The 22,069-nt window shown below is 40.5% G+C and overlaps 1 protein-coding gene across 1 annotated transcript; it reads right to left on the bottom strand.

Moving 5' to 3' along the window:
- Positions 1-299: 299 nt before the first annotated feature.
- Positions 300-20,702, bottom strand: nampt1 (nicotinamide phosphoribosyltransferase 1). Its single transcript, XM_005725250.1, has 11 exons — positions 20,546-20,702; positions 13,245-13,401; positions 11,564-11,667; positions 10,284-10,412; positions 5,093-5,251; positions 4,660-4,796; positions 2,920-3,145; positions 2,687-2,806; positions 2,471-2,611; positions 2,174-2,308; positions 300-2,052 (listed from the first exon to the last, which is right to left on the bottom strand). The coding sequence occupies exons 1-11, from the start codon at positions 20,597-20,599 to the stop codon at positions 1,939-1,941; spliced, it is 1,476 nt and encodes a 491-aa protein (XP_005725307.1). The 5' UTR covers positions 20,600-20,702; the 3' UTR covers positions 300-1,938.
- Between the last annotated feature and the right edge of the window lie 1,367 nt (positions 20,703-22,069).

The raw sequence follows: 22,069 nt of genomic DNA, 5'->3' as shown, positions 1-22,069 counted from the left end.
ATGTCACCAGCTCCTAGCGCTCTACTAGAAAAATCCCTTCACTCTGAAAAAGGCCAACTCAGGAAATGACACCCACCACAATCTGGCTAAGATGCTCTGAATGGAAAGTTGATCAACTCCGAAAGCGAAACCCCCATTTACACCAGGGCAATAAATCCAAACCATTCCTCCCCTTCAAAAGTTAAGGCAGTGATACTAAGGGGAAATGCTTTTCTGACCAGCAACTATGCTCCACCGACTACCAATGCATAGCTGGTGCATGTTAGTGTCAGAAAGTACTCTCGCTTTTTTAATTTTTTCATTTTTTCATTTATAAACCTCTTGTTTGCCAAAAAGTTAAACTAACTCTCCACTAGACTGTCACAACGTCTCCTTTCAGAATAAAAGGCCGGGAAGAATGTTGTTTTATTCCCACGACAAACAAGCACATTTGCAGAAAAAGGAATAGCACACAGTCGTTTAAAGGAAGAAAACGTCTCTCTCACCCCCCCCCCCACACACACACACTCACTCACATTCACACACACAAAGACATCAGAACCAACACCGAACAAACATCTCAGCCAAGGCGCCACATATATGCACGTCATCTTTCAGAAACGCATAAGGTTTTTGTCCTCTTCATTCCAGTGAAGACGATTTCTGCAATGTATATTTTTTTCACATCAACTCTTGGTCTGATTAACAGCAAAGAGTGGCCATTCACCATCATGAAGACCTAGTCCAAAAAACCCCACTCGTTAAAGTTCAGTGGGAACCATCTAATCTCTGGGCCTTTTTAATTTCCGATCGATTTAAATGTCTATTACTGAATGATTATTTGAATGTAATCAAACCTGAATCTGAAAAATCAATAAGAATTACAAAGAAAGAAAAAAAAAAAGTGATTTATTAAACTCAGTCTTCCTCCATTTGTGATTTGTGGGGTGTGATTTGGATTGTAGATCAAACCTTCATGATGGGAACGCGCTGTGGGCAACATAACAGTAAGTAAATGATCAGATATACCTCCAGAGATGCACCAATAATTTTGTGGTGGGACAGTGGGAGTACTTGACTTAAATATTGGCCTATTGTAATTCGTTTTGTTTATTTATTAATTGTAACTATTAAAAAGCAAGAACTTTGGAGGAAATTAACCTTTCATTACTCGTGCTCCAAGTCCAAGCGTTCATGATTTTTCCTTAAGTCCAAGTGTAATCGGTGCATTGTGATATACCGTGATCGTTTTCTTGCTTCACATAAAAGACAACGCTAAGTAGATTCAGACATGTATTTTTTTTTTTTCTAAACAGTTCTGTACAGGATACATGGAGAATGTTAACTCGTGTGGGTGTGGCTTCCGCCAGGTTCTTTCTCACTCATCTCAGGTGCATTCGTCGAAATGCTCATTCAAAAAAACCTACAATCATCTCAAGCGCCCTCGCGCGTGTGGCGTCACGGGAAAAGGTCTGTCGCCACGCCTCCTACCAGCAGCCGGACCAACATATTCATTAAGCTGCAATGTAGCCGGCCTATCAGTGCAACGCGCTGGTGATCAACTTAGGGCAGTAGCACAAGGATTTGAATGTTCTAACATCACAACTTCTCTCACATCTTTTTCTTTTGCTCACAACAACACATTTTCCTTCTGTTCCCGCCTCCCACCCCCACCCCCCGACTCTAAAGGGCTTTGTCACTGATCTGAGGCGTTTTTAAAGTTTCCCCACTCGGCTGGAGAACAGAGGGTGAAAATTCAGGAATTTTAAGGAAATCTGGAGTTTATAGGGACACACTGAGGGATTCTCAGGCTTAAAAAGTGGGGTCTATCAACAGTGCACACTACCTCCATTCTCTAGGGTGACAATGGAAGCCTACAGGTGAAAGATTGAAAGGAAAAGGATATTTTTTTGGAGGGTGGGGGGTTTGGATATTATGTGGGGATTAGCAGGACTGCACTCAGTGCAGCAGCTCTTCAAGCTCGCTCTCTTTGAGCTTAGCATTGTCTCTGACTTCGTCAAATGTGTACGTCTTCACAATCTTCCCATTACGAAAGACAGTGTGCAACAGGTCCTGGAGGAAAGGGTAAAGACAAAACAACAACAAAAGTGAGAACGGCAGTGTTCGTATGAAATCAAATTACATGTGAACAATCAAAACAATTGAGTAAAGAAAAGGGTTTGTGTGAACTCACCACGCCATACTCCTCCAGATCGCCCTTGCCCTCCTCCAGAGTGACAAAGTCTCCGCTCTGGGTCCGGTGTAGAGACAGACGACCTTTCTTCGACCTCTTGTTGGGGTCTGCCACCGGATCCTTGAACACGTTCACCTGAGATACAGCACAAAAAGATCTATGTCACACTGAAACAGAAAGGACATCCCTGAAAAGTCTGCCTGGGATCATGGATGAATAAATAAAGATTTCCAGAAAGTGCACTTAAACAGCTACAAAGCCACCTAACAAATGTAGACCCATTCACCCGGTCCTCACCCCTAGTCCGTTAGTGACCACGTAGCTGCATTTGAATGAGCAGTTGAGCAGATCTCTGGTCAGTTTCTGCAGCAGAGCCCCTCCGGACCCGAAGGTAATGTTCTCAATGGACCATCTGTGTTGCTTCATTCCCTCCACAATCTGGGAAACAAATACACACAATCAAACCTTGCTGCTGCCTTCAAACTTTGAACAGCTGGCGCCATGTGCCTGTACCTCTTGCAGTGTGTTGATATCCACTCCATCTCCTTGTATGACTCTAATGTAAGGAGGGAGAACCTTGAACCCTTTAGAGTTCTCCTTTGGTGCAAACTTCTTCCCTAGAATCTCCAAAACCTGTAAACAGTCAAAGAAGAGAGGATGGAGGAGGAGGTACAGAGAGGAAAAGTTGAGTTTCCTGGCTGGGTTAAAGAGTATAAATGAAAGTAAAGCCATTTGTGTGACCGCACCTTCAAAACCGTATCGAGCGGGTTTCCTGAGTCTGGTCGAACGACGAGCGGGGCGTCTGCGCTGCGCATCTCGATCAGCGCCCGCAGGTCTTCTCCCCAAATCTTCTCGCAGGCGTTGTAGATGTCGTAGCTGTCGCTGACTATGGACACAGGCACGCTGGGAAACTGCTTGATGATGTGCTCGAAGGCATCTTTTTCATGGTCTTTCCCCCACGCTGTGATGGTACTGCAGAGAGAATGGAAGAGCTATTAAATATACATCTGAAGAAGAGTAAGACAGGAAAGACCAAACACAGTGATTGAGTGATAATGTCTCAGAGTGTTCAGAAGAGGGCGCTGCACTCCAGGTTTTAGTCTAAGACGAGCCCAAATGTGATCTTACAGGTACTGTACAACAGCTGTGTGTACTTCTGATGCTGGCGTTCTTCTGCATCGCCTAGCATCACCAGTGTAGAGTCAGACAAGGAGAAAAAGGTGATAGAACCCACACAGAGCTCCTGATGAATACATCAAATATTAATGTTAATGCATCACGCACCATGATAATAAGGTAAGGTAAATGGAAAAGTGCAGAAAAACATGAAGATCTGGACTTTAGGCTTATTAGGTCTTGGACAGCAGATGCTTGTAATGATCATGTTGCTTTGTTTTAAGGATTTGGTGCTCTCTCCATTGTGTTGTTCCAGAATCCAACTTGGCCCTGAAGATAATTTTAGTTTAATGCGCTGCAGCTCCTGAGCTTCTTGGCACAACCCCAATACATGAAACGTGTGCAGTGTGCACACACTGCTGGCACTGATTTCTTCAAACTAAGGGTGACACACCTTTTCTCTAAAAAAAAAAAAATCAACCCTCCCTTTTCCTCTGGAATATCACTGCGACTCCTCCCACCGAGGAGGTAGAAACGAAACCGATTTCAGGAGGGAGGCCATTGCATAACAGTTGCTATAACAACTCCAGCCACTATCCCACAATGCACTGGTATGGGGAAGAAGGGTGCGCTGGTGCAGCAGTAACAGCGCTGGCGGCCAGTAGGAAGCTGCTGTGTGTGCGCGCATGAGAGCGAAACAGAAAGGGAGAGGTGTCTGCAAGCAGGATAAATGAGAGAGATGTGCGCCGGGGCAGCAGCCAATCAAAACTCTCACTTCCAGCTAATCACAGCACAATTCACCGAATGAAATAGACGAACCAGATAATGACTGCGAGGGTGACCAAGCACAAGTCAGGAGAGAAAATTAACACCATCATGAGCCAAATGTTGAATAAATATTCACTCTGGCTGACAAACATCTCTACATCAACAGCTTTGGCACATAATTAGGTGTTATTTGAAGAGAGTTTCCTTCTCTGTGGATGAAAAGCTGGCTCTTGGCCAAACTGTGCACCATTTCATCAAAAGCAGCAATACAGATGAAGACAGCTGAGATTTTCCAAGAGAACAGGTGAATGTGTGGCCTAAATGCAGATAATTAAAACTGTGTGCAGTAATTTAGCAACCTGCATGAGCTGCTTAAAGTTTGTGTAAATCTTGGGAGTCCCTTGAAAGCAGTGTTTCTCAGACACCCGTCATTACATGGAGTCTGGAAGTAAATCTCTAAACTGTGCGGTCGTATCTGCAATAAAACACAGCTCAGAACGGTAGACTGCACAGACAAATATTCCATCTCTAAGCAGGAACATAAAGTCCTTTACAGATTAACACTAAATAAATAAGGCCAGTAAAGTAAAGCGTGTGTGTACCTGTGCTCGGCAGCGGGCACTGAGAAGCCTGGCACAGGGTCCTTGGTGCCATAGTACTTCTTAATGACTCCGATGCCAGCGACCGTGTCTGTGCCCTTGAAGTTGACCAGATGGGCGGAGGCTCCTATGCCAGCAGTCTGTGAATAAAGAGGATAGGGTGGGGGTTAGGGACCTTGAAGTGCTGTAAACAACCTTAAAGTGGAAATAATGTTTCCCCTTATTTTCTCATTTATAGATTTGCAATTGCAGATGCTCTTTGATGGCTTTGAGCAGAGAAGCCCCGCCCACCTCCTGTTCAAACCTTGCGTTTGCAAGGGAGAGCAAAATGTGGACTAGACCAAGTCTTAATTTTCTTTGTTTTTGAAATCTCTGATGAGCTTTATTGTCCTTGTCCTTAAATTAACCAGATTTAAATCTTTAGCTTTCTCCATACCTCTTGTGAGGACACGCCTCTGTAGCCGAAGTCATGTAGTTTATACTCCAGCCCCTCCAAATTCCCCGAAGTCTCTAAGAGGTACTTGGCAAGGATCTTCTTTTGCTCTCTAGAGTTGGTCGCCACAGTGATGGGATACCAGATCTGAACCAGGATGGTCTGACGGAGAAAGAAAGGAGAGTTCAGTTCACTTTACTGGATATTTATAAATTGTTCAGGGTGTCATTATGCTCTAAGTTTTTCCATGTGCATTTATTATAGCAAACAAGCAGGTTATCGGACTAAATATTCATAACAGTTAATGGTGAGCAAAAAAGAAAAAAGCAAGCATAGTCAAGTTTTTTTTCCCCTGCAGGCAACAGACCGGTGAATGTCTGGCCCAATTCTTCTGCTTTCCCAATATTTAAATGGTACTAAAACCCCAAACTAACAGGCTCAGAGGGATCACAGCGGCCTGCTCATTCACCAAAGACAAACTCTGGGAAAAGCACATTCCTTGTTGCTTCATGTCAACTCTGGACCACAGTCAATGACTTTAATATGAAAACAAGTGGCTTATCTGTACTCTCCACCACCTGGGAAATTTTAGGAATACATAGTTCGTTCCTGCAGTCTGAAGCATAGAGCGTGATTCTGTGAAGATCTGCCAGTCAGTGTTTTGCCCTCGCTTTCTAAAGCTCTCCTCCTTGTAAATTCAAAATCCATTTTGTCAAAGCAATCATCAGATTTAAGCTGCAGTAAGAACAGATGATGCAGAAAAAGTTTGATAGAAAGAGAAACCTGTGGAATATGGTGACAAGAGGATTATGAACAAGAGCGCTAAACTAACACTATGTAACTGCTTACTGCGATTTAAACATTTCATGTTAGGAATGACAACCAAGTACTATGCTATGTAGGCTGAACCTCATTAACAGCAGATAAACACACCAAGCAAGACTAAAACTCTAAATATAACTAAGGCTATAAAAATTCTCTGTTTACCTAGCTCACACTCTTTGTGCCTCCTAACACTATGCGGTGTGTTTCTACCTTATAACACTGAGCAGGTCACATGCATCCCCAGCCTAATTATAATTCCATAATATGGACTCATGTGACTGCCAAAGAAAGTCCAAAGTCCATGTGTACGCACACAGACATGCATTTGTAAGGCTATCTCTGCGAGGACATTCACTGACATTTAGCCCCCGACCCTGTCCTTTAATGCTAATGCTAGCCCTAACCTTTAAAACGAGTCTCAGCACTTAAATAGCTCTTGTAGGGGTTTCAGGAAGACCAAAATATCCCCACTCTCCACCTTCATAGAGGTACACATAAAGCTTGAGCTGTAAATTTCTTACAATAAAACAAAAACGCGCATGTGCGTGTTTGTTTCCTTGTCCGCAAACTCCTCCTCGACTATAAGCAGTTGAGCAACCAAACTTTGCACAGGCCACTGAAAGTTCTTATTTATATCACACATTATCATGTCCTTTTGTTGCCTAGAAGGAACAGGTTAAAATGACCCACTGGTAGCATTTATGCACTAATAACACTGTTTAAAAGAACCGTATCATTTTTTTATTTCACAACAGTAACATCTAATTTATATCTTAGAAAAGTTGAGTTACGCATGGGATTTTATGATGTCAAGATGACATTGTGTTGCATGGCAACAGGCTTAATCACCCTGTTTTGAGCCTTTATACACATATTATACCTTATAAAAGCATCTTATGGCATTTTTATCTACAAAAGCCAAATGATACACACCTAGCGGGGTGCTAAAATGCCTGTTTTTAATCATACAAACGCCATCTTTTTTGCAACTTTTTTCAGTGTGATTAAGAGTATCGGTTTGCCAACTGCACAAACAGATCAAACAACACTGTAGCATGGGCATGTAGTAGTTATAACCAATTCTACATTTGTGTGGTAAAAGATTAAGTACAGTGTAAGCATTGTTACACTGCAATTTTTCTATCATTGTCAGGCGACAGTTTGTAAAGGATACTTGCTGCCACGGTAAAATGGAGGGGCAGTAAAAGCAACACTAAGAAGGAATGCACACCCTACACACAACAACAACACAACTACTCTGTCAATGTCCCAGAACAAAATGGACGGCGATAAGGAACCACAGAGCGGGATGAGAATGGGGAAGGCAATGGCAAAAAATAAATAAATAAAAAGGACAAGAAAGCAATAGAGAAGAAAGGGGAAAAAATGATGTGACAAAGAAGAAAATGAGAAAAGCGAAACAAGAAGGGACAGCAAGAGTGAAAGGGAAAGAGATAAATAGAGTATGACCTAGTGACGCAGCTCAAGGACACCAGTCTGTGGCTAATTTTACTTCACAGCCATGAAGAACGACCCCCGTGTGTGTCTGTTTATGTGTGTATTTAAATCAACCAGAGAAACTTACCAAGTGTGTGTATAAATGGGTTTGTGGACGTGTCGTCACAGTGCTCTTGGCTGTAGGTGACCTCCAAGTACTATGCCATTACAGAGTCGAGAGTGTGCGCGTCACATAATAGCTCCAAACGCAGACCACTTTCAGGATACATTAGACTTTCTGAACATACTAATATGCTGGTAAGTGTGTGCATATAGATTATAAAAAGCTTTTTTGCATCAACAGACAAACAAAAGAATGCCGTTTCTGATTAATCACGGCGTGATTCATTTGTAGGAGCAGTCAAACGTGATATTTATGAACTGGTTTGACATGGTGAAAAAAACAAAAACAGCACGAGACACGACAGCAGTCAGAAGAACAGAAAGTGAAAGTGAAGTGCAAGAAAGTGCTTGTTCCGCCGAGTCATTGAGGACAGCCTGTTCATGCAGCATTAAGTTCATGATAATCCTGATCTCAGAGTCACACTGTGGATCAGCTCAGTGTAAAAATGCAGTACTCAAACTACCAGAATAAAGTCACTCAAATCTACTTAACTTTCTCTGGAATTTTATGTGAATTATTTGTGAAACCTACAGTATGGTTACAAGACATTTGCTAAATATGCTTATTTGTTAGATGGAAATAGTGACATCATTCGTCTGTGTAGTAAAAAATAAAACTAAAGCTAATTAGATCATCGTAGAACAAATAGTAGAATCAGGAAAAGCACAGGTAGTCTGGCTGTGAACAAAGGTAAAATATGACATCATTACAAGACAAAATCAAATATGATATAATCTCAAAAAACTAGCTCTTCCCTGCTATTTAAAAGCTTCTTCACTGACTTTGGGAAAGTCGATGACCTGCTAACATTAGCTAATGAACGGAGTCCGCAAATCAACAAGCTTTCACCGCCAACAAACACTGAACAGAAAGACAAGATAGCATTTTGCCAGAAACAACTTTAGCCAGGGAGTAAGCTAAGATGATCTAGCCAGCTGCTACATTTGCAAACTAGCAATACTGCTATTAGCTATACGATAACTAATATTAGGTTAAGTTTTTATACAATGAATCTCATCTAATCAGATGAGTGACAAACACTGGGAAAACTACAGCAGTGGGGTATTCAACACCTACAGGCGCCATGCTTTACTTCTGAGGGTCACAACAGCCCCCTCCCAATCATCTTTTTTAGTAGCAAAAAATAATCTAATCTAAAAAAACCTAGCAATAGCTTGCTAGCCACCTAGCTATAACTAGGGCTAACCAATAACTTTAACTTCATCAGCTTTTTGAAAATCTCCATCCTGTATTTAGTGTTGACTCAACACCACAGGCACAAATTTTGTTGACTGTTTAGTTACGTATAAGCGATGTACATAAACGTAATCAGATAATATAACTTGAAATATAAAAATTAAATACAATTACCATTTTTTACAAACATAATAGCAGCATGTGTGACGATGTCTGTGCAAAGATTAGTTGAAATTAGTCGAACCCGTTGAAGAGGAGATGGGTTAGATACAGACATATATTCATATATGCACTACAATCAATACAGTAAGACAACAAATCAATAATTTCCACATTAATGCCCCAAGGCTAACTTTAGCTTTCTTGCTAACAATACTACTAGATAAAATACTAAGTGACCATAGTTCCATGATACTAAGTCATGAAGCAAAAAGTCATGTTCATTTTGGACAGCAATAAATTCTGTAAATATACAAAGCAATAATACTCAAAAGTGATGCAGGCCTGGCTATCCAGCTAGCTCTAACTGAACTAGACACCATATATCTGACATTGGTAGATTTGTTTTGAAGATATAAATAATCACATTAACAGTATATGCTCAGGTTATTCTGTTGATGTGCAGCATATCAGTTCATGGCAGTCTTGTATAGTCTCGAGTGGAGCCAGCTCCTCACCCTGACTTTTAAATAAAAGGGATCACGCATTATGTTGTAGTTAATGAGTTTAAAATGGGCTGGTAGGTGGCTTTTGCATGCCTTTTACGGAGCCACCAAAGTGGTATCAATATTTTCACCGTGCTCTCAACAAAGAAGCGATTAAGTGTATTTTTCAGAACCACTGAGCTGTTTCAGTCTGCAGCATACAAAACTCAATTTACACTTCTTTTTTTTGGCGTCAAAGAAGTGTAAGTGTACAACAATGACCATGTGAGCCTATTACTACTACATTCTTTGACTACTCAATGAAATCTCTACACTATACTTTTGCTGCAGTTGTAACACAAGTACGTCTCCAAGTGGGTATTAGGCTATAAACTATGGCAGAATTGCAACTCTGTGAGATTTAAGAAATCATGAAGTGTCACAGGGCATGCTGCCAAACTAAATTGTTTATGGCTTTTATAAAACTATTACCTCTCTATTGTAATAAATGGGACCTAAACGTTGCTAATGTCTTCCTTCTTCTATTAATTATCAAATAACCATTAAATGGTATCGCTAAGCCTAGCAATGTAGTTTTAGTAGCAATGTGTTGAGCACATAAAACATTTCACTGCTATTTGAGGGCACAGGGGTATGAAATTTACGAGGGCTTTTAACTTGATAGAGCTCTTCCAGTAGTTACACTGTGAAGGGGTTCTCCTGTGATTTAGCATTACACTGAAAAGCAACAGAACCCCACAAGACAGATTTAAACAACAGTCAAAATTCTGTTTTTTGTTATAGCTTACACATAAAAAGTACACCTCAAATCCATAAATGAATAAAACATGTCATGTCAGGGCCCTCTCAGATCCCACCCTGACTCGTGTCCATGAACCAAACGTACCTCCACCCAGTTAGTGAGCCAGTAGCATTCGGGGTCTGTGCTCTCCACTGTGAACAAAACATTGCCTCGAGGAATGACACTCCCCTCTGGCACCGCCTTGATTTCAATGGGCAGGTGTCCGTTGTATTTCTGTAAACACAAAGAAATGCACACAAATATATAAGGTTACCAGCATCACCTTCCTGGATATATTAACAGATTTATATCTAAGCTATAGCAAAAGATTTTCAGAGGTAAGCCATTTACTTGGAGGGAAAAGTAAATTAAAGGGAAGTATTATGTTCATTTCCATAGTTTTAAATTGTCGATTAGGTTTGCATAATTCAGTTTAAATAAAACAAACAAACAAAAAAGAAAAAAAAAAAACACAACAAATTCCATCGAGGACATAACAGTAAGGTACACATTTCTATCAGAAAAAACAAAAGCAAAAAAACTGTATTTTTGGTTGCCTGAGGTTGTGCTGTACTTGGCTCAGCACTATATTTTAATTGCAGTTAGAGTGGAATCTGTAAAGTAGGTTCTTACTATTTTTGTTTATTTGTTAGTAGACGTTTAGACTTTTCTTTGCGTCTGTTAAACCTAACACCTTCTACACACAAATAATACATTATCCAGTGAAATGAACCATGTATTAATATTACAAACACAGAAGATTAAATGTTTGTTTCCTAGCAACAACATTAACGATATTATTTTATTATTAGCCGTAGCCACTACTTTGACTAACTAATAATTGCTAATAGTTAGATGGCTAAGGCTAACATATACCATTCAAATTAACTAATGTTGTTGAAACTGATGCTTTACTGACCCCTCAGAATTCCTCATATAGTGCTGCTAGTGAGGGGGAGGGGCTGAGTGTGTGTTCCTGTTGGTCTGGTACTGTGATGTGTCAAACGGAGGAGGCCATGACAGTTTTGTGTCTGTATTGCTGCAAACGAGCATCTGATAGTGGCATCCTTTTTAGTAATGATTTTTTTAAACAACTAGTTTTTAATTATAAAAAAATAAAATAAAAAATTGCCTTAAAACAGTTTTCTAGCAACACACCAAATCTCCTGGTGACCTCTAGCTTCTCTGATGCGCGACACATCAACACCACAGTGTTTCATGTGGTAACATTACGATGTGCTTGTTTACATGTATACACAATTTTTTCCTTAATAAACCATTTCCTGAAACACTCTGTATTGTTTAGGAAACCTGTCTACAAATATACCTATAAAAATGTTTCATCATATAGGAAAAAAGACAAAAATCTTTCAGTAATCTCTTACCTCCAAAATATAAGTCCACCCCTTCTCATTAAAAACATCATCCTGGAAGTGTTCCCTGTAGACCTCCTTCGCCTCTTGAATCTTCTCTGGAGTCACTACTTTTCCTGGAGAGCAGGAAGTAGGTGGGGAATAAAGGAGGAAGCGGGAGACAGTACAGACAAAGAGGTTGGTGAAACAAACACCGCAGCACTGGTGTGCTTCTCTACTGTCCACCACGATAATCAAATTTGAAGCTGCTGAGAAGGCATCTTTGTTTGGAAAACATGTGACACAAACTACATCCTTGTCTCAATTCAAGTCTGACTAGTTTCTAGTTCATGGAAACTATTAAACACAGCATACCACAGATGGGAAAGGATCTCTAAGGGGATACTGTGGTTTATTAGGAAATGCAAAAGAAAGGTCTGACAGTCTGAGAAATAAAAAAAGTGTTACATGTGTGTGCAAGCATTTTTATCGATATTTATAAAATCATGAACTGTAAGTGGAGCTAGCTGCTTTCTTTTGTTTCTAGATTTTATACTAAGCTACTTTAATGTAACCCTCTTTCAACAATGCATTATCGGGTTAAATTCTCTGAATGGTGAGGTTTTCTTGTAGCTTTGGGTAAACAGAGGGTCTTTTTTTTTTTAACTTTCACTTGCTCATGAAATTAATTCTGTTAGAGGATCGAGGATGCATCGCTGGTAGATGGCCTAATCGCTGTGCTCCGAGCGATGCTCTGCCGAGCCAGCTTTTCTCCCTCGGACAGCGAAAGAGCAGCTGTGCTTTTGTCCTCTCCGTCTCTGTTCTCTGTTATCCGTTGCACTCTCTCCACACCTCTGTTACCACACCATGAAATCCGCTTAACAGACATGAGGGAGATGCATTCTTTCGACACTCTCTCTTGCCCTCTCTTTTGCCTCTCAGGACGTGAGCGTCAGCGTTAATCATCTTGAGTTAATTAGGGCATAAAGTGTTTTGGGCTTATTTCAGGCTGGTCTTGTTTTCTCATTTCTTTCCCAACCTGGATTCTTTTGTGGTATGTTTGTTTTGTACGGCCTAATCAATGTGAAGCAGCACGCTGCAGCCTTGCTGTTTTTCGAATGAATAAAAGAACTGTTGCTCCAGGACTCGATAGAAACCACCTGCCCTGCTGAAGTGTCCTTCAGCAAAGCAATGACTTTGAAAAGCCTTAGGCACACTGCTCTGCAACTTTCCCTGTATGCTGACCTTGCCCTGTAGAGGGAAGGCCAAAACAATAGAGTGCTCCCACAGGGACCAATCAAGTACTATAAAAGGCCCTCCAAAGTCTGGATGTCGACTTTTTCAGCTACACTTAATTTTTTTTTATTAACCAGTAAAAATCTTTCGCCTGACTAGAGACTGAGGCTTGCTGGACCACAGCAAAATAGCGGTTGTGTAAACTGCATTCACAGCACTAGAACCATAACATCATGTGCACAGCTTGCTTCCATGTCTTGGTTGTGTGATTTAAGTATTGAACTGTTACCCTTATTTAATTTAAGTGGACTGGAAGCACTTCTATTTACGCAAATATCACAACGCGGTGGCTGCATGTGACCAGACTCCCTCCCATCTGTGTTTATTTGCCATTGAGAAGCTTGGACTTAGTTGCAAGGTCATGTTGACTTGTTTAGTCTGGCTACAGAGCTTTTACTTAAACAAAAGGCAAACTTACCTTTTAGATATTTGTGCAGGATGTACTGTAGGCCATAAAAGACAGTTTTGTCATATTTGACTTTTCTGTTTTTGCTGGGGTCTGTCCTCTTCTCGCGGCACTCGAAGTAAGAGTACACTTTACTCGTGTTGGGGGGGTACTGTTTATAATGCGTTACCTGCCAAAACAGAGCACAAGACAAATTAGACTGGCCATAAACAATGACTAACCAGTTTAACCGGGTTAGGAGAAAACTAAAACAAGAGCAGTCTGATACCGCATACCTCTGCCACAGCTGAAAATTCCCTAGACACCATGCATGAATAAATTTCTGGATCCAGGAACACTAAGACAACATCTCCAATTTATCTTATTTCAGTCTGAAATACATTGGTGAAGGTGTACTCACTTCTAAATTGAGTCAAACTCCATCCAAACGTGATCACTAACTACTTTATTTTTTATTTAGTATGCATGTGTTAACATGCCACCAGTGCAAAATGACTCATCTAGATTTTATCATTAGTGTCAAGAGGCAATGGGCCTGTACTGTAGCCCAGTTTCACAATGTATCTTGTACATTTTGCACTGTACAATACTGCACAAGCCCACCATTCGAAGGAACTGATTTTATCTCAATGTGTTTTAAGATTGTGCAAAATATTTAGTGTACAGGGAATTTGGACCAACACATAATGACCAACACCCTGCTTGATTTCAGGGCGTCGATAGGATTGCAAAGGAAAATTGCAGCATTTTCAAACTGAAAAAAACCCCAACTTATCTTCCACAGAAATGAAGAAATCCCATAGAATCAATAACTTGTTACCAAATAAACACATTTTCACAACTTATCTGATTGCATGAAACATTTCAGTTCATAAAAGTGTTTCAATGTCATGCATTAAAAAAAAAAATTACATTCAGGGAGAAAGAAGTCGAATTTGTCTCTCACACTAGGGCTGCCACAAACGATTATTTTGATAGTCGACTAGTCACCGATTATTTTTGCGATTAGTCGACTAATCAGATCATCATCCACTGGACGTAAAACGTACAGCATATTGCACCAGCAGCATCTGCTCATATATAACTATCATTAGCTTACAGCTTTAAGTGTTTAAGGTATGTGCTAACTAAAAATAAAGACAAGATGATAGTTTATAGTTTATGAAATTTACAGATTGTTTCAGTGAAGTTTAATAAACTCCTTGCCATCTAAAATATAACAGGACACCGGAGTAAATTCTGAGCATCTCACACTTCTGATAATCAGCTGTCTGCTTGACGTTTATTCAGCTGTGTAAAAACTATAACTTTAATCTCAGCCAAACAGATTTACTCAGGAACAAATAAAATTTAAAAAAAGCCAAACAATAACATGTTTAAGTTATCTAAGTGACTTATGTATGTTTAACCTGAGTAGCGAAAGACGGCGGTGGGTTTGAAAACGATTTGCCGGGAGTCCGGTGTTCTCACGGGCTCTAGTGAGCCTAGCTAGCTATTGAGCTAGTGGGTAACAGACGTCTCCGGAAAACGTCGGCGCGCTTTTGAAAATATGTGGCGTCTTGATAAACTGAGCAAATATTTGAGGTTTACACAGCTACGTTTATTTTGTGACCCAGAAAAGAATAATAAGAGTAATTTTAAAACTAACTAGCTGCCGCCGTTGTTGGAAATTGAGCTGGGCTGCGCTATGAATTCTGGGACACAGCTTCTTCTTCAGGGTTTAACGGCAGCTGGCATCCATGCAGTGCTGCCCTCTTCTGTTTCAGTCCGTTATTACACTCTTAAATCCTACTACTCATTCCTGCGTCTTTTGTGATCTTACAAAGCTTCAAACGACGCGTCGACTATTAAATCAGCCGTCGACGATTTTGATAGTCGACGTAATCGTGACTAGTCGACTAATCGTGGCAGCCCTATCTCACACATACACATTTTCTCTATAAAACAGTTGTTTGGAGCTTTATGTGCACTTCTAGTGAAAATTGAATCCCCAGTGTCTGCAATCAAGTCAACAGCTTAAGGCAAGTCCAGACATGTTTCAATAACAGACTCTACTATCATACCCATATGATACAGTCTCACAAAAAGGAGACGATACATAGTCAGTGGTAGCCATCAGTCATTAATTAAATCCCTAAATGAGCTAATGGATTTCTAGAGTGCACTAAAGGTTTAACTCCTACCAGCAACGCTCCTACCACAACTGAAGTGCACTTACATTTAGAAATTATATTCCTGCCTCATCATGTGTCACATGAGAACCTAATGTGTACACAGTCAAAGTACAAGTCACAGTACAAGCAAGAGTCATTTATTATTGTTAGACATTAGACTCTGATCAAACATACCTAGAGACTGGCTGGTGATCGCCTTGGTAAACACTAGTCACCAAGGAAAAATAAGTACTCAATGACCAGTTGGCGAGTTGTTGCTATGAAACTGATTGCTAAGGCCCAGTCACAAAAACTCATAGACAGTGCAGACTCAGTGGTAGCCTTCAGTTGCTAGGGAAAGTTTGATTGCTGACAGGTTGGCAAGTGGTTGCAGTAGGCCGTCTGCTTTCGCTAGGATGTGAAATTGATTCACAAAGGAGTTTACAGCGCTGCAAAAAAAAAAAAAAAACACCTTGCGATGGTTTTGGTCACTAACAGCTTGCGTGCAGTTTGTACGCTGACTTTCCTGAAAACACTAACTACTTGATAAGCATTACTGAAACTCTAAAAGAATGTTCTCCATTTCCAGTTTGACTCCCACTTTTTCCAAGTTTGGTGGTTCTTTATCTTGATCATTAATATGCAAAGGGTCATGACCACGACCAAACAACATCTGGCAACAGATGCCAGGTGAGACTGAAGAAGTCACTTGGATGAGTGACGAAACGCTTTTCCCAGAAAACGCTACGTCCAGATGAACAGAATCAACTTTTGGAGATCTGGCAACACAGAAGAGCTAATTCGTCAGGCCAGGACTCTACAATCTATTCACACCTACAGGCCAGTGGCCACTCTTTCAGTGATGAGGATGTACACATCCTGGACAGGGAGGAACGCTGGTTTGACCGCGGAGTCAAGGAGGCCATTTACGTGAAAAGAGAAAGGCTATCTCTGAACATCTTTCGCCATCTTACAACGCCGTGATTGCAGCCATTCCCCAACTCTCTGTGAATGATACTCGTGGCTATTGATCAGTGGTTGTTGATCAATGGTCATGACAATATCCATATAAAAGGTCAAGAACTGACCTCACAGCCCATTGTTCATTCATTGGGCTAGTTTCAGTCAATATGCTAATACACTCTTTAAAAGTTTGGGGAAACCTGCAGTCAGCTGAGACTGAAGATGTCACTCGGATGAGTGACAAAATGTTTCTCCCACTGAAAACGCTACATCCAGAAGAAGAGAATCAACTTTTCGGGCGTTCCTTACCCGGATTACTCAGCATGCATCAAGACATTAAATATACAGTAAGATACAAAACTACTTGACACCCACATTGAGTATAGATGAGATAAATGTCAATGAACTACTCAGTTACTCTGACCCCCATATGTGTCCTTTCCTCTGGGCTTTCGAGGACTCAAAATAGAGTCAAGACACTTAACATGACACTGAGTGCAACCACGTGTGTACATATTCATTGGCACCCACTGTATACACACACAAACACACAACCAATGCTTTAGAATGGCAAAACTAATCAGAGTTTCAAAGCACGAGCAGTACGTCCAATATTATTAAATGTCAGCAGAGGACACGCATGAATATTTGATTATAAAACATCCATCTATTGTAACATGAACCTAATTACGACAAACAAGACCAACAACTGAGTTACACAATTCAGTTTTACAGTAACAGTATCAGTAATGGAAGGAGGTGCATGTAGTGGTAAAACCACAGAGTACCATCACTTATCAGTACCTCTTAACTCTAAGGAGATGTTTGTTAAGTAAATCTTACTATTTTCATATATGAATAACTGGTAAGCAGGCTCTAGGTTCATAAATTTGAGGATATGATATTTTGAGTACTCATTATACAATGACAAGCTCATTCAGTCTGGGTTTTGTACTGAAAAAACTGATCAGACACAAACGCAACTGAAGTAAGGTTTGGGGTTTGTTATCTGCTTCCTCTTTTTCCTTCCTTCCTCCTTTAAAACTCTGATGATACTGAGCTAACTGAGGGTGCAATGATTCCAGGATAATTAAAATCAAAAACACCAAACATATACACTTACGCTTATCGTCTATGACAGCGCAGAAAGTTAATGCAATGTCAGTAATTTTCTCACACACAAGTTGCCATCTATAAACAGCAAGTAATTCCTCCTTTGCTCTTTCGAGAGACTGGGAAGGAGATGATGAAGGCAGCCTTGTGAAAACGCTTGGACGTTTCACAAAAGTTCCTTAAATCTATTACCACAACCTTTTCCATCATCACCACGCGTGAAATGCAGTACATGCAGGGCACTGTCCCATTACCTGAAGTTAAGAGTTCAATTCAAAGACAAATAATGGAACAACACATACTGACAGTTCAGTTAGTCTGGTTCCAAAGATAAAATCCTACTCTGCAACACTGGGCTTGATCACCTCTCCGTAGTGGCACGTGAAACAGTTCTCTGTTGAAGTGGCTTTTCAGCTTGCAGCCAGTTTTCAAAGACGCAAACAACACATGCAGTTGGTCTGTCCAATCAAGACACGCTGGAGAACCAGGTGAAAGGTATCAACAATTCTGATTAGGAAATATGAAGCAGGAAGTGCCGGGTTAAGCCGGACAGTAGGACCCGAACTTTCAAAATAAGAGCAAGGGGATGCATTAAAAAGAGAAGAAAGAAGTGCTAAAATGAAACCCCAGATACTTTAATGTAAGACCCTGGATCCCTGCTTACTTTCTCACCACCATTCACTCAGGATTTAAGGGTCAGAAGAGTGTAATATGCAAATGTGGTCACATGGTGACAAACTAATGTGGCTTTTCTTTAAAAATCTGTGCTAATAATAGAACACAATATAACTCCTCCCTGTCAAACAAGCAGAGATTTTTTGAATGCATGCTTCCAGACAATAGGCCGGCGTGCCTTTGGGACAGAGAGTTTGCTTTTGAATTCAAGCACACAAAACACAAAGGTGCTCAGGTGGAGTTTGTTTTTATGTCCTGTGTGTGCCTTCAGTTGTTCTGAGAGACCAGCGAGCATTTCTTTGAATTAACCTTTCCCTTTGGTCATGCACGGCCAAGCTACACATACAAGGTAAAGCTGGGTGACAGGTGTTGCAACACAAGTAAAACTTGCCTGCGCTGCAGTGAGGAGACATTTATCTGTACTGTCATTTGTCAGGCATTTGCTGTTTCTCCCTGGGCTTTAACTATCACTACTTGACTGAAAACACGACTTCTAACACAATGCTGTGCTTTACTTTGAGCACACTTTGTTGCTACCTAACAAAAACATCTGTAGCCTTCTTCTATTTTATATTATGCAGCTCTTTGTGAGCTTTCTTAAAGTTACAAGGAAAAACTGTTTTCTATGAATGAAAATGTGTGTCGGCTGTATTCTGATTTTTGACATTGTGGTGAAGCGGAGCAGAAAATGCTGGGTCTTTGTTTGAAATCTACTTTTTGTTTTCCAATAACTTGAATAAAGTCGGGTCAATGAAATATGAGCTCTGTGGGAGGGTTTAATGGACTTTATGTAATTGTTGCATCAGGAAATATCCGATACTCTAGACTGAGTTTCCCTGTAGATGTCTCATAAAGGGGTTAACTACATATGCCCTTTATTAAGGTAGTCAATCCAGATACTTTAGACTTAGTTCAAAATGAAAGGAGGTGCCAGAAAGCTAAGACTTTATAGAAACCACTCAACATGAAACTGCCACCTCTTCCAAAGGGATGTTTCTGCTCATAAAAAACAAAACAAAAACACCCACACTATATAATATACATATACATCCACTTAACACCAGTCAGCAGTGGTGCTGGCTGTTCATCAATAATCCCAATCGATCAATACTTCTAGAATCAGGTATACGTTTACTTTCATTTTTTTCCTATAGTGAAAGTTAAACTGTAATGAAACAATGAAATGAAACCAAAACCACTCATTTAGATGAAATGAAAGGTAAGGTGTGACTGTGCATTACACACCGACGGGAGATTTTGCAGGTATTTAAGTGAAGATTTTGTTTTTTTATTTCCTTAGTAAAAAAAAAATTATGATATGGCAATGCAGCTGATATATATGGGTACAGAACATGAAATATTGAAGTATAACTGAACAGCACACTTAAGAGATATGTTGTAGGCAAATTAAACCACACTAACATTAGTGATAACACAATGAAACACAATGAAAGTACATCCATGTACACATACATTTAAGATGTTAGTTTGTATCATTAGACTACATTACCAAGTTTTTTTTCATTCATTCAGCTGGTGTACAGCTCAGTCTGAGCCTAGGTTTTAGTCGAGGTACTTGGGCTTCCTGCCTCTGCTGGTAGCCCCATACTCCCCTCTCCGGTCATTTCTGACTTTCTTTCCTATCATCAGCATCACCGAATTGCTGAATGGTGTCATGTGGCAGTTGACCTGGCAGCCGTCCAGGCAACCACTTGCTACGTGAGCTTAAACAATACTCTAAGATCATTTGTCCTCTGTTTATATTGTTGGTTATCAGCGGGTTGTTTCTTGTCGTTAGCCAGTGTATAAACACTTACAATCCTTACCCACTGCCAAACATCTTAAACCCGCTTTGAAAGTCTAGCTGCCTTGTGATTCCTTTTTAACTTTCGTTTTCTCGTAAGTTATGAATTGCATTATGAGTGGTGCGAGCTAGCCCTATAGTGGCTAACACGACGTCGAGCTAGTGTGACTGAGCTTTTGCCCATGTGCAGTTCATACAGCACTTGCTAGCTAGGGGCTAATACTAGCTTTTTTTAAATATCAATACCCTTCATCTCTCTCTTGCGCTCCCTATGCGCTAGCTAGCTAACTCAGCTAGCTGCGGACCATTATGACTAGCAATCCGAGGGGGGGGGACTGGTATGGTAATAGCGATCTTACATGAAATCTAGGGGAAAAAAGGATGCCTGCATTGTGAATGTGGTACACCGTCTCTGTTGTACCAGCCCTCTTCTCCCTCCCCCAACTAATTTGGCCTGCGGTGAACCGATGGATACCGGCCACACAGAACAGTGTGATGGCCTTGGGACTGATGATGAAACCACCTTGACTTTGTCAATTTTCACTCTTAACGACTCTCCCTTCACCTAATGCCTCGTTCGCCCGAGACCATCACGGGTACCGTACCTTGTATGAATCGGTCGCTAGCAATATGTTGAAGTCGGTGTCTCTGTGCTCCATCTTTTCCCTCCTTGGTTGTGAGTCGCAGCTGTCAGTAGGTTGTGTTACGCGCCGTGCTGCCGGAGACTCTCCAGCCTTGTGTGTAGCCTGGAAGGGGCATAGAGAACGGGCGGGGGAAGGGGCGGGGACTCGGGGGCGGGCGCATACGTCACACCGAAACTCCGACGTTCGTCGTGTATATCCGGAATCACTCGGCTATATTGCGCGTTGGGCGGTCTTACATGCAGTTCTCAAGCTGAGCAGATGAGGGCAGTATTGGCCATCAAATACAGCTTCAACATAAGCTTTTGGACCTGCACCGTTGCTTGATTTATTGATTGATTTAATGTAGGAATTCGAGTAAATCTTAATTAAAGACCCTGCACGTCAAAATATTTTCATTCATTCACCCAGTGTACAGAACATCACATACTAGGTTCTTTCACCTGTAAGAATAGTAATGGTGAAAGTTGTCTCACCTTCAACAGGTGAAAGTAAAAAGGCAGGTTAATGTTGGATAGTGACGAACACCATGCACATTTAACGTGAAGAAGCAAAAGTGAGTGAAAACACCTCGAGTACCTCTGTGGAATTAGTGATGTGGAAATCACAACAGCACATTAACTGTACACAGAAGTCTGTTTTCAGAAGATGATTGATTTATTCCCCTTATTAGGTAGATGCTCATTATTTTTAATCTTCTGAATAGGTCTAGATATCACTAACGTACAGATTGTTTTGTTATGTTTTTAGAAGATGATACAAAGGTAGAAACACATTTTTTTTCCCGATTTATCTTGATATCGAAAAATGTGTTGGACCTGCTCTTTTCCCACCTTTTGTCTTTTTTTTTTCACTTGAACTTTATTCTCCCTATAGGCTGATATGAGCTCTTTTTAGTTTAATTGACCCCTTTTATCACTTTGCTGTACAGCTGTTCGAGGTTATAAGAAACCATAAAAACTCATTCATGGGTTAATGATGTCTCACCAGTAGGTCTTGAGGTATTTCAAATATTAATTTCATTCAGTTTTAAAAAATGAAGGAATGAGATGGTCTTTGAGAAATTTATATAAGCATAAATACACCAAATACATCTATTTCGAGTTTATAGGTGGTTTTAAGTTTTAAAATAATCATCAAAAAGATGGACCTAGAGAATATTAAAATAAAAATAATTCAATTGATTCATAGCTGCATTTTAAAGATCCCCACCAGCCACGCCTGAAGCCAGAATGTATAAATATTTAACTGTTTTTCATTTTGAAAATTCCAACTACAGGATGGATGGTGTTTACAGATTTTCACCACGCCGTTGTTCCTTCCGCTTTCTGTTTTTGGAGTGTAGCGAGCAATTAGTGCTTATACATATTACATTTAACATTAAAATGTTGCCATATTGGATTGAAAATACACGTAAATAGTCAACCCCGTGGGCTCGAACGTACAGAAAAGCGGACACATGTATGACACACCACTGTGAAGTCGCTT

Source organism: Pundamilia nyererei, unplaced genomic scaffold (assembly GCF_000239375.1).
Source record: "Pundamilia nyererei isolate P.nyererei 1_Seehausen unplaced genomic scaffold, PunNye1.0 scaffold00014, whole genome shotgun sequence".
Taxonomy (NCBI): Eukaryota; Metazoa; Chordata; class Actinopteri; order Cichliformes; family Cichlidae; genus Pundamilia; species Pundamilia nyererei.
Note: the sequence above shows the minus strand (reverse complement) of the source record. Positions and strands in the feature narration are given on the sequence as shown.

Bases quoted from the DNA above. Each gene is read 5' to 3' on its own strand.
- nampt1 (XM_005725250.1), bottom strand. From the start codon at position 20,599: ATGGAGCACAGAGACACCGACTTCAACATATTGCTAGCGACCGATTCA. The intron at 11,668-13,244 runs GTAAGTTTGCCT...CCTGCTCTCCAG, and splicing joins CCTGCACAAATATCTAAAAG to GAAAAGTAGTGACTCCAGAG. The intron at 2,612-2,686 runs GTACAGGCACAT...TTTGTTTCCCAG, and splicing joins ATATCAACACACTGCAAGAG to ATTGTGGAGGGAATGAAGCA.